We start from the raw sequence: 13,225 nt of genomic DNA on the forward strand, positions 1-13,225 counted from the left end.
ATACATTTTTATATTTAGATTTTAAAATATATAATATAAATTATACATATACAGTTTGAAATGTATCTATATATAATGCAACAAAAAATAGATTATATATTAATCATGTAAAAAGTAATAGGAAATTAGAAATGAATCAAATATGATATTATATATGATGATATATATATATGTGTGTTTTTTTTTACTCCCCCCACAGCCTGCTTTCAGGTTTGGGGCAAAACCACCCCAAAGCAAGCTGGGAAATGTTGTTGGTCAGGAAAAGCAGGCCGTTCCCTTTAAATTCCTGGGCCTGTGTCTGAGGTCTTGTGATGTGACATCAGCGCCTCATTGAGGCCGACCAGCCTCCCCAGCTGTGCGCAATGAGCCGCGTCTGAACAGGCCTCTGCGCCGGGCCGCCTTCACTAACCCGGGTTAGACCCAGAGCGCGTGCCTTTTTCGTGTTACTGGAGGGGGGTTTTGTTGTGAAGCGCGAGAGACATAGCCAAGCCAGAGCTGAGCGCGCGTGTCGCAGTTGTGGTTGTGGTTTGGTGCGCTCGGAGTTGGAGTTTGTCTGGACACACTTTGGCACCTCTCTGCATCCCCACCTCGCACTTTTGCAGGTAGGTGTGTGTGCGCGCGCGCGTGCGTGTGTGTGTGTGTACGTGTGTGTAAGTGAGAGCCCCGTTAGCCATGATCACCTCCACTCCAGCACCGGCGGCTGCTCGCGCCTCTCGAGCCGCCGGAGCTTCGCCTTCCTCGGTCAGCCCCACGCGCCTGAGCCGCCTGCAGGAGAAGGAGGACCTCCGGCACCTCAACGACCGGCTGGCTAACTACATCGAGCGCGTGCGCCAGCTCGAGAATGAGAAGTCGTCCATGCAGCTGCTGCTGGAGGAGAAGGAGGAGACCACCACGCGCGAGCTGAGGAGCGTCAGGCTGCTGTATGAGACCGAGCTGGCCGACGCGAGGAAGACCCTGGACGCCACTGCTAACGAGAGGGCCAGGCTGCAGATAGAGTACAGCCAGCTGTGTGAGGACCACCGCAGGCTGGTGGCGAGGTAAGGACGAGGGACCCTGACACAGAGAGAGAGAGAGAGAGAGAGAGAGAGAGACAGAACCAGTGAGTGACCACTGGTTGTATGATGGGTGATGGGCCAGATCAGATCCTGGCCCAGGAGGTTCTAGTGCAGTCCATTGGGCTCACCTACCATTTATCATTATCTGTAGTTGTCCCCATACCCACTTCGGGTGGTCTGACCCGAAGCCCCCTGACCTAGAGAAGGCGGGTCTAAAGTAGCTCAGTGGTCTTCCCCAGTTATTTCTGGAAACCTGAGCACTCAAGCCAGCATTGGGCTACACTGGGTGATGGGGCCAGGCCTTGGCCTAGGAGGGTCCAGAGCAGTCCAATGGGCCCACCCCACCTGAACCCAGTCTTCGTCACTTATTTGGTACAAAAATGAGAAATGCGAGAAATATGGACTGTCCTGAAGACCCCTAGCTCAGGGTCTTAACTCCCATTCATTTAATGGAGGCCTTCAGTCATTTGTACCTGAGTACTAGAACCCGGTATGATGCATTTAAGCTCTCTAGGGTAGTAGATCCACCAGGACTAAGGTTGGGCATCTCCAGATGAACACTCTCCTCTTCAGGAGCTTGGCTGACCTGAACCTAGTGAGATTGTTGTTCTGGTGTTGATGGATTAGTCTGAGAACTTCTGAGAACTTCAGATTCTTCAGCGACTGTTTTTAATAAAGGGGAAATGATGAGGAGGCTACAGCTCCTGGCCTGACTTCACAGATACGGTCGTTCTCATTTTACAGGAACAACAAGAAGGAGGCCGAGCTGAGCAATGCTGTGGAGCGGTGGAGAAGTCTTGAAGCGGCCTTGAACTCCAAAGAGGCTGACTATGCTAATTTATTTGCTGCTAATCGCAGGCTGGAAAGCGAGGTAGCTGATCTGAGGACGCAAGTGGATAATGTGAGTTTTATTTTTTTTTGCTTCGCTCCATGCAGCGCCTGGAGTTCACAGAGAAGATCAGCATCCCAACCTGTGCTCTTCTATCCAAGATATCAAGAACTATATTTCATATGTTTAGAATTCCAATGAGTGTGTTGTTGAATTTGATTGGTCAATATGATGCGTTATTGAATGGCCTGTCATGCTGCTGTTCTCCTGTTCTGTAGCTGGAGTCCGCCCTCCAGAATGCTAAAGCTCAGATTAATTCGGAGATGCTCCGGCGAGTGGACGCGGAGAACCAGATTCAGACCCTGCAGGAGCAGATGGACTTTCAGAAGCAGGTCTCTGAACAGGTAAGATGCTGCAGTTCAAGTTCGGCTGCCTTTGAGGCATCGTGGCCGTGCCGGTCGGTCTGGTACACCAGCTGAGACCATGTGAAACCATTTGGAAGATTTATTAGTTTATTATTAAGTTTTATGGTGTGTGTGTGTGTATGTGTGTGTGTATATATATATATATATATATATATATATATAAAGTGTTATATTTATATATAAAATGTTGTTTTGTATACTTATATATTAATTATATAACTATAATTATATTAAAGTGTGTATACACACATACACATAGATTTCTTAAATATATATAACACTTTTATATAATTCTTATATTAAACATACACACACACACACTTTAATAATGTGTGTGTAAATAAATATTTATATTAATATATTTTAAAAATGTGTATGTGTTATGGTGTGTTTCAGGAAGTGCGGGAGATGCGGAGCCGGCACGAGAGTCGCCTGGTGGAGGTGGATTCAGGCAGGCAGAGGGAGTTCGAGAGTAAGCTGGCGGAGGCTATGCAGCAGCTCCGGCAAGAGCACGAAGCCCAAATCCAGCAGTACAAGGACGACCTGGAGCGGACCTTCAGTGCCAAGGTAAAAATGCGGCCCCATTGCATTCAATGAGGGTCAATAAGGGTGATCCACATCACTGTCCCAGTCTGATCATCTACAGTGATTTAATGCAGTCCCGTCCAGAAACCCATGTCACTGGTCCGTTGCATTGCAGTTGGAGAACGCTAAGCAGGTCGCGGTGAAGAACAGCGATTTCGCCACTTCAACCAGAGAGGAGCTGGCAGGAACCAAGCTCAGGCTGGAGTCCCAGTCCATGCAGATCGGCAACCTGCAGAAACAGGTATGGCCACCATAAGCGTATCTTAATCAAGACCTGGAGCCCTTGAGGTACAGGCTTCTACGTGATGTAACTGAGTGTAACTGAGTGTTTTCTGGGTCAGAACTCTGTGCTGGAGGCGCGGGTGCAGGAACTGGAGCGCCTGCTGGACCGCGAGCGGCAGCTCAGTCACCAGCGTCTGACTCAGAAGGAGCAGGAGATGGCTGACATGAGGCAGCAGATGCAGACTCAGCTGGAGGAGTACCAGAGCCTGCTGGACCTCAAACTGATGCTGGACATGGAGATCAACGCTTATCGCAAGATGCTGGAGGGAGAAGAGCGAAGGTAGGAAAGCTCGTACAGGTGAATCCTGTTGTAGAGTTGGGAGTCTTACCGGGAACTCTTACTGGTCTAGTGTGGCCCAGTCTCCCACAGAGAAGACTGGTACACACTGTGCTACACCAGTCTGTCTGTGTGTCTGTGTGTCTCGGTCTTTCTCAGGTTGAACCTCTCTCCAAGCCCGTCCCAGCACTCCTCCATCCCCCGCACACACGCCCAGGCCACACGCAAAGCCTGGGCCAAAAAACGAAAGCACGAGGGCAGCTCCGGCCTGTCTCCCAGTTATAAAGTGTCCCAGCGCTCGTCCTCCCGCGGCGTCGTGTCCATCGACGAGATTGACCTGATGGGAAACTTCATAAAGCTCAAGAACAACTCTGACACGGTACGGCCTCCTCGCACAGAGAAAAATGTTCCAGAAATCTTACCGAAGTGAGAGATGTGTGGACTGGGGTTAGGCCTAGTCTCCACTCAGTGTGTGGTTTAGCCCAGGACTAGGCTTAATCCCTGTATGAAAAAGGACCCAAAAAGTCAGTGTTAGCCTCTTGAGATTTTCTGATGTAGACATGTGGAACAGCCAGCTCTACTGCCACCATCCGTTTCATCACCTGTAGTTAACTGTTGGATGACCTGGTGTGAAGGCTGCATCTAATGGGTGCTGTTTGCAGGATCAGCCACTAGGGGGCTGGGTGGTCAGGAGGAGGCAGGCAGGTACTCCTGATATTGTCTTCAAAATCCCCACGTCCTGCGTTCTGGGTGCTGGAGATAGCGTGACGGTAAAAATACACACACTTAAGCATACGTTCATACAGTCCTTGGAGAAGGGGAGCTCCACCCATTCTACCCAACCAATGCACAGATACTGTTTTATGGGCTGAAATTAATATTAATCATAAATAAATAAATATACATATATATCTGAGTAGGCCTGTCATAGCAGGAGGCTCAGCAGACCATGCTGGTCCCCATTGCTCATCCCTGCGGTTCGGTGTGTCTGGTGCTCTGTTGAAAGTTACCTGTGCTGTATCTCGTCAGATCTGGTCTGCGGGAGCCGGAGTGGAACCGAATCCTCCCACTGACCTGGTACTGAGTGGCCCAAAGACATGGGGAGCGGTCAGCGATGTCCAGGTTTCTCTGCTCAACACACTGAATGAGGTAAGGGACCTTCATATTCATAAGACATCTCTGATCCGTCCAGAACCAGGACTGGAGAGCGCGGGATTTAATAACCGGTCGTGCAAACTCGTCATCCAGGGCTTGTGTAGATCAGTATGTGGTAGAATCCCCCTATTTCATTGAGAATGCAGTACAATGGCTGTATGTGTACGTGTGTACGTGCGGTCCAGGAGACAGCAGAGCGGAGCGTGGTGTGTGTGCAGAGCCGAGCTGAGGGAGACTCAGATGTGGAAATTGATGAAGAGAGCGGCGTGGGCTCAGAGATTCACCTTCGCCGACAGGTCTCTATATACACACACACACACACACACACACACACACACACACACACACACACACACACACACACACACACTGCAGTGCATTCCAAGCCTAATTGAAATCACACCAGGTTTAAAACCTCACTGACCTATTCAGGACCATCTGAAGCTCCTGAACCGAAGCTGAGACCCAGCTTAAACTGTTAAAATGACCATTTATTAATTTGTTTCATTTTATTAATTTATTATTATTTATTGTGAGATTATTAAAACCAAGAAAAAGGAGCATTTCCACCAAACCCTTCCTTATATCCTATTCCTTATTATGTCCAGAGAAAATGTGAGACATTGATGCCACATGACCATCATGTCCATCATGATAAAATGCAGCTAATTAATTATTTTTTTATTTCTTTTGTTCTAAAAAGCCCAAAAGAAGGAAAAAGAAATGTTGCTCTCTGTCCTGACCTGCTAAATGACCAGTGGGAGCAGTAGGTGAGACAATGACCACAGCAGCTGCCTGCTTTTGTGCTCTGCATGGATGCTTGGCTTTGCTCTTGTTCTAACCTGCCTGCAGCTTCTGGGTGCTGGAGCTCAGATGCCTTGTATTGGGCTTATGTAGTCCAGAACATCCCCAGATCCCCCAAAAGAAATGCTGGCCGCAGTAACACAGAGCTGGATAGTAAGGGGCTGGGGGCTGGGGGCTCGGGGCTGGGGGCTGACTCCGGCTGCTTTGCTTGCTTGCTTCAGTTTCTCGCTCGTCAAAACCAGTAGCGCAGAAGCTTCCTCATAACTTCATAATTTTCCCCTGTTTTAATCAACACCAGCTGCTCTTTTATACTGTGTGTGTATATTTAATGAAAAATGGACCAGGAGAAATCTTCAGACATTTTTGTAATCATATGGATCATATGTCATAACAGAAACCTACCTAAAGGGTTAACTATTACGAGGACCCAACCTGTTCAAATAAGACTTATTTTATTTTATTAACCATTTATTAACTAAGCTAAGCAAACAAACTAAGCTTGTGTGACCACATACACACACACACACACACACACACACACACACACACACACACACACACATTACGTTTACATATCCAGCCACTCCTTATTTACCTTTTCCCAATTATGTAATTGATTCAGTTGTGACTGCTTTTTCAGTAAGGCATAGTGCAGGACAGCCAATCAGAACAGAGCTTGTTTACATATCAATCTTAAAGGTACAGTAATGAACAGTCGGTTTAATTCTGAGGCAAAAAAAGAGGTTGAAAAAATGGTCAGAAGAAATTACAGTCGTTTATGCTTCATTAACCATAAACATGAGCCATAAATAGACTCCAGAGGAGTAATTCAGTAAGGACAGTGTTGGATATGAGCTTTTGTTTTATTAATGTGTGATTATTATTATTATGATTATTATTATTATTATTATAGTAGTTTATAATTGGTCCTTTTAAAGGCTAAAGTGCAGCTGGTGCTTTTTAATTATTATTTTTTTAATATAAATTTTTTATAATCCCCTTGCACAAAATAAAACCACAGTTTTGAGAGGACTGTAAATATGATCTGTATATGTGAGTAAACTGATGTCCTGTTTTTACAGGAACGTGTGGGGAGCCAGGAGGCCAGCTGTATGGTCATGTGACACTTGACCCACATCTAAATGATCAGTATGGCCAGTGGTGTGGAATTATCGCCATATCTCCTTCAAAACAGACGTAAACGCAGGGTTCATAAAACGGACAACCAATTTCTTTATCCCTCAGGCTTCCATGTGAAAGACTAGAACTTTTGAGCATCTGGTCACTTCCTTTGAGATTTAAAGGACTAGAGACCCTGAGGATAACTTCAAAGTAAAGACGCCCAACTGTTTCCTGTACATGTCAAAGTTCCTGGTGTTTACATTTATTATTATTATTATTATTATTATTATTATTATTTATTTTATTTTTTTTGCAAAAGTCCCTTAATCAGCTCCTTTAACAAACAGTCTTTACACCTGGTCTTGGACTAAGCTGCGACGCCAGTGGTGATTCTGGGCCTACTTTTTATCTGGGTCTGGAAATCTGGTCTGCTTCATACTTCTCATACCTTGCTTTGTCATGCCACAGTATCCCTAGATTTGCATTGTTTAAGGCTAAAGCTAATGCTCTACCTGTGTACAAACAGGTGAAGGGTCTATTTATGAGTAGGCCAGACTCGCTGCTGATGACCAGTAAAGATAATGGTGCCTTTTATAGCCAAGTCGTGCAAAATGTAGCACTTCAGTAAATCGGATTTCCAGTAATGTGTGACTCATTAATGCAGAAATGGACTAATTAGCATCTGCTGTGCCTTTTGTGACCGGATGGTGTTTATGATGGATGGCTCAAAGGTCGGTTTAATTTGAAGTGAAGGGGACCAACCTAGAGACATTGTCAAAAGCTCATTTATTGTTTTGTTCCCTTTTTTGGTTGAACAAGCCTCCTTCCAACACTCCTAGAACATCACGACAGATCAGACACATCTCCAGATCTAGACTCCTCACGACCTCAAGGTTGACCCTGAACGTCACTATTGACTATTTATTGCATTTACGTTGCTGGTGTGGATACTTTTATATGTAGAAAGTCAATAAAGAAAGATTGCAATGACGTGGATGTGTGGGTGGTGCTGATTATCTGCAGCTGTTTTTCTAAATGGAGAAACTTCTAGCAGGTATAAATTACAGTACAGTTCCAGTACGGTCATAGAAACGGTCATTTCAGTGTTTCAACATAGAAATATTCTTCATGCAAAGCAACAAGAGTCATCCTCTGTCCGATTTGCTGCTGCAACTCATGGTGATGTCCATCATGATGTCCTTATTTTGGTCAGCAGAGCTCCAAAACACAGTGTTCTTGCAAATGCCTTGTATCCACTCTTGTCCTTTATTGGCCCGATGTCATCCTTTGCTGTACTGACCTCAGGCTGTGCTGTGAGGATCCTGACCAGGCCCAGCTCCAGCTGAGTTTCTGAGTATTTGGATGAATCTGATGTTCATGTAATCCATCAAAAGTCAATGATTTTGGTCAAAATACTGCATATATTAACTACAGGGTGTAGCAACATAATCTCAATGCTGGTGTTCTTTGTCCGTGTCCTGCAGTCCCTGTCCTTGCAGGCCTCCTTTCACAGCAGCTACACCACAGTCTCCTTCCCTTTGTCCTTGAACAAGAAGTGCAGTGCCAGGTTTTGTTGGCGCTGGGGCGTCTGTTCGGGTCTGGGAATCTGCAGCCTCACTCTGGGGTTGGTCTCACTCCAGCTCCTGAACAGGTGAAGGTGGTAACGTAGGGACACCTGGGGGGGACAGAAAAAATATGGTCGTTTTCTGATCCTAACAGGACGTGGCCTAAAACTCAAATTTGTCAGAATAATTGGCCTAACAGGGCGTCTCCGTCATTCGCACTCCGGGCCGGAGCGCTGCTGCTGCTACTGCACTATGGAGCTTTGGTGGTGGAGCTGCAGGAGGAGAACCTCTCTCCAGAACTGCTGTGTAACGCTGCAGAACCCATAGAGTTATATTAGTGTAGAATCCTGTAGTATTACTCTACCACCTCAGCCCACGTGCTGCTCCACCTTCAGATCAAGCTTCTGAAGCTTGTCTCAGACTGTCCAGAAATGCGTCTGTACTGCTGTCCATGAGGGAGTTCTCAAAGCGTGATTTTGTATTTACTGCAGTGGAGTAAAGGTGAATTACACTCCCAACCCATAGGGGGAGCCCAGGAGCAAACTGTACCAAATCTTGCATAATGCTGCTTTAAACGCAAGTCATCATAGCATATTAATTAAAAAGCAAAATTTATGTTTTACTGATGTGCAACAAACTGGCAAAAGTTTGTGGACGTTCCTATCAACTATACATGTATATTAGAAAGACACTTGTGCTTCTATGAATAAGGAGGAACTCACAACAGTCCAGAAGAGGTAGATTGTGAAGAGGGCCAGTGTGAGCATGAGAAGTCCAAACGCCTCCATGCCGTTGCTGTAATAGAGGTCCAAGGCCCCCTGAACGCACAGCCAGCCAGACAGACTGGCCAGTGGCGTTATGAACAGGAAGCAGATTACGTCTCCACACAGCGTCCGCCTCTGCATGGATGGAGTGGCCAGCCACTAAAAGCAGCAGAAATGACCAGAATCAGAAAAGCTCTTCTATTTATTTACTGAGCAAAACTTTCTAATGTTACGTAACGTTGTCAGAAAAAGTGTGTAAAGCTTTGTTTTCAGTAACTGGTGTGACTCCATTGAGCAGCAATAAGTATTGGCCTCACTGAACTACTTCAGCTCAACTTCCGCTTCGTTACATGAGCTGTTGCAGGTACCTTTTGGGTCCTCCAGTGGCATTTATATTTGGGATTTCACTTTGCAATTTAAAAATGTGGAATTTCTCCTGCTTTTACTTTCATTGTATGCTTTCTATGTGCTGGGGTCATTGTCCTGCTGCGTGGCCCTTTCATGGTTAAGCTTCAGTTCACAGGAAAATACCCTGATGCTTTCCTGTAGAATTTGCTGGTAAAATCCAGAATTTATAGGTCCATCAATAACAGCCAGCCATTCCAAACCATTTACTCCCACCCCGTGTTTAACAGTCAGGATGAGGTCTTGTTGTCGGATTGCACCAATTAAACACTTTTTATTAAAACCAAAAAGTTCTATTTTGGATTAATCTGTCCAGTACATTTCCAGTACATCCACACAGTTTTCTCTATACCCCAAATGGTCTGAGAAGAAAGTCTGATGCCTGAGGTTTGCTTCTTTAGCTTCAGGCTAATGTAGCTAACTATAATGGAAGCATATTCCCCAGCCAGTGTTATCACATCGTTCATCATTAAAATAAATAAAAGTCACACTTCTGTATATTTTAGTCATATTGGTTTATTTTAGTCTGTGAGAATTATTAATACAAATTAACAAGTTCATACATACTGCTAATATGTTAATGCTATAAAAAATTGACGTTAATATGAGCTAACCTCATATACTGTTTATATACGCTTATATATAGTACTTGTTATATTGTTGGTTAGAATTCTAATAAAGATTTTTCATTTTGTGGTCACTATTGCAGACGTCCAGCTTATCCATGTGGCCTTGAGTAAACTTCAGACAGGCAGCGGTGTTCTTTTTGGACCGTAGATGCTGGTCTGACACCATCACAGACATTGGCGGGGAGGACCAACCACCTTTATTTAGATCCCGATTACAGATTATTACAAGAGATTAAAGGTTAACATAACATGATGCCTATTGAAGCAATCAGGTCGGCTCAGTGTTTGTGTTGGGGCTTTAGTACGAATAAACGATACGATAATAAATCAAAAGGCCATCAGCGACATTTCCTTTCTTTTATTATAACCCATCGGAGCACTGTTTGTTTGTTTCTGAAGGGGTTGAGGTAATTATAGCTTCTCGTACATTAGATACAGCTCATATTCGCCCACAGAAGCACAGAAGTGTTGCTCAGATCCAGTCCTTGGGCCGCTGTGAAGCTAGCATCACTAGAAAGAGTGGTGTTTGATTTTTCTGTCCTGTGGGCCCCAGCAGACGGGCCGTAATCGTCAGCTTACTGGGTGCCAGTCCACACGGGCGAGATAAAGGACATTAAGGAAGCAGAAAGCTGAAAGCCCCGGCCGGGCCTTGCTGGAATACACGCGCCATCTAATCTCATTACATGCTAAGTGGCTTTAGTGGTTAAAAGCAGCCGAGCTGCAGCAGACCCTCCAATGTGAACTCTGCCTATGGGTCTGGCCGGGACACAAGGACACGACTTCAGAGCCCTGCTGTTCACAAGTTTACAATCACTGTGTTCAATATTATAAATGTGCTGCAGATAAATGTGTAAACTTCATATAATTAGAAGTTTTAATTAAACAAATATCAGTAATAAAGCTCTAATAATATCCTCTAATAATATCCAGTATGAAGCTCTAATACCATTAATACCCAGTATGAAGCTCTAATAACATTAATTTCCAGTATGAAGCTCTAATAACATTAATATCCAGTATGAAGCTCTAATACCATTAATACCCAGTATGAAGCTCTAATAACATTAATTTCCAGTATGAAGCTCTAATAACATTAATATCCAGTATGAAGCTCTAATAACATTAATACCCAGTATGAAGCTCTAATAACATTAATTTCCAGTATGAAGCTCTAATAACATTAATATCCAGTATGAAGCTCTAATAACATTAATATCCAGAATGAAGCTCTAATAACATTAATTTCCAGTATGAAGCCCTAATAACATTAATATCCAGTATGAAGCTCTAATAACATTAATATCCAGTATGAAGTTCTAATAACATTAATATCCAGTATGAAGCTCTAATAACATTAATATCCAGTATGAAGCTCTAATAACATTAATATTCAGTATGAAGCTCTAATAACAATAATATCCAGTATGAAGCTCTAATAGCATTAATATCCAGTATGAAGCTCTAATAACAATAATATCCAGTATGAAGCTCTAATAACATTAATACCCAGTATGAAGCTCTAATAACATTAATATCCAGTATGAAGCTCTAATAACATTAATACCCAGTATGAAGCTCTAATAACAATAATATCCAGTATGAAGCTCTAATAACATAATATAGAGAATTAACATTGGAATATTTACATCTAACATTAACATTAATATATAAATTAATTCATACTAATGTTAATAGTCTGAATTAATTAATAGTAAAAATATATGTATAATAACAATAAAATTACAATGTGTATTTAAAACCGAAGCTTAATATTTTAAGATGTCAGAATCCTCTCTCGCTGCCCCTAGTGGCCTAATCAAGCATCCCTCCATCCTGAGGAAGTGTTTAGTGCTGTGTTTACCTCAGTGAGAGGCTTTGGCAGGCGCTCCAGCGCAAACTCGAAGTGGCAGAGCTCACAGTGGCCGGTGCCAGAGGCGGTGAGCCAATGCTCCAGACACACCCTGTGCACCATGGCCAGCGTCCCTGCACACTCACACGGGGATAAGAGGTCCCCTGCGCTGCGGCCTTCGTGGCAAATCCGGCAGAAGGGCTCCTCTCCATTCAGACTGAGAGAGACAGATTGTGTTAATGGCCAGAGAGATTAGCAAAGCATGAGTAAAGAGCTGCTTTCCTGAACTTCCCTCTAACCATGCGGAGAAACCTTATGAACACTGACAGCTGACCCACCTGCTGCAGCTGGTTGCCGGGACCATCGATGGTACGTGAGCTGGAGAACAGATCACCTCCTGCAACACAGTTGTGGAAGCCTCCTCTGCTTCATGCTTCGTCTCGGACTCCTCCAGCCCTGCTGGGCCTGCCTCGGGCCCCGCTGACCGTTCCTCACCCTGCATTGCCTCTACACACGCTGCCCTTCATACCCCAAACCTTCACTGAGCGAGAAAGGGGAAGAGGACATCAGCCATCTTCAGGCTGACCTAAGCAGCCCAGTACACTCATGTTTACAAGCAATTCATGCTGGTTCTGAAATTGGAGCCGACGTTTTCTTCAGCTTTCTAAACTGGTAGCTGGTTTCAGAGGGTCTAAGCTGGTGTTTGATGGTCAAAGTGGTCCATGGTGCAAGTGGACATTCAGATAACATACCCTATACATACCCTAACATACCCTATACTGGTAAGCTAGCTGGTCTATGTGTATGTTGCTGGTGGACCTGCTTGGTCATGCTGGTCATTCTGGATCAACCTTGGTCTTGCTGGTGATGATGGTCAACCAGCTTGGTCTTACTGGTCAGCCACCCTAGTTTTACTGGTCATGCTGGTCGACCAGCTTGGTCTTGCTAGTCATTCTGGATCAACCTTGTTCCTGTCAGTGATGCTGGTCAACCAGTTTGGTCTTGCTGCTCATGCTGGTCAACCAGCTTCGTCATGCTGGTCATTCTGAACCAACCTTGGTCTTGCTGGTGAAGCTGGTTAACCAGCTTGGGATGCTGGGCATGCTGATTGTCCAGCTTGCTGGTGATGCTGGTCAGCCACCCTAGTTTTTCTGGTCATGCTGGTCAACCAGCTTGGTCCTGCTAGTCATTCTGGATCTACCTTGGTCTTGCTGGTGATGCTGGTCAACCAGTTTGGGGTGCTGGTCATGCTGGTCAACCAGCTTCATCATGCTGGTCATGCTGGTCGACCTGCTTGGTCTTGCTGGTCATTCTGGATCAACCTTGGTCTTGCTGGTGCTTGTAGACCAGCTAAACCAACAAACAACAAACTTGGCTATGCTAGCTAAGAGCTAAGCTGGTCAAGCTGCTGAACCAGCTGGGAGCTTCTGCAGGGAGGTTCTCACAGGATTTAGGCATATACACAAAAAGCACTCTGGA

The 13,225-nt window shown here is 44.8% G+C and overlaps 2 protein-coding genes across 2 annotated transcripts; one reads left to right on the plus strand and one right to left on the minus strand.

Moving 5' to 3' along the window:
* The first annotated feature begins 355 nt into the window (after positions 1-355).
* lmnl3 (lamin L3) lies at positions 356-7,533 on the plus strand. Its single transcript, XM_072660753.1, has 12 exons — positions 356-1,037; positions 1,800-1,956; positions 2,163-2,288; positions 2,706-2,876; positions 3,010-3,135; positions 3,236-3,456; positions 3,613-3,832; positions 4,116-4,223; positions 4,483-4,602; positions 4,794-4,904; positions 5,312-5,378; positions 6,495-7,533. Exons 1-11 carry the CDS (start codon positions 673-675, stop codon positions 5,348-5,350), a joined length of 1,764 nt encoding a protein of 587 aa, XP_072516854.1. The 5' UTR covers positions 356-672; the 3' UTR covers positions 5,351-5,378; positions 6,495-7,533.
* Positions 7,534-7,802: 269 nt separating this feature from the next.
* On the minus strand, positions 7,803-12,248 carry LOC140538195 (E3 ubiquitin-protein ligase MARCHF3). The gene is made up of 4 exons (XM_072660644.1): positions 12,085-12,248; positions 11,759-11,963; positions 8,822-9,022; positions 7,803-8,209 (listed from the first exon to the last, which is right to left on the minus strand). The coding sequence occupies exons 1-4, from the start codon at positions 12,246-12,248 to the stop codon at positions 8,051-8,053; spliced, it is 729 nt and encodes a 242-aa protein (XP_072516745.1). The 3' UTR covers positions 7,803-8,050.
* Positions 12,249-13,225: the final 977 nt, after the last annotated feature.

Source organism: Salminus brasiliensis, chromosome 17, assembly GCF_030463535.1.
Source record: "Salminus brasiliensis chromosome 17, fSalBra1.hap2, whole genome shotgun sequence".
Lineage (NCBI taxonomy): Eukaryota > Metazoa > Chordata > Actinopteri > Characiformes > Bryconidae > Salminus > Salminus brasiliensis.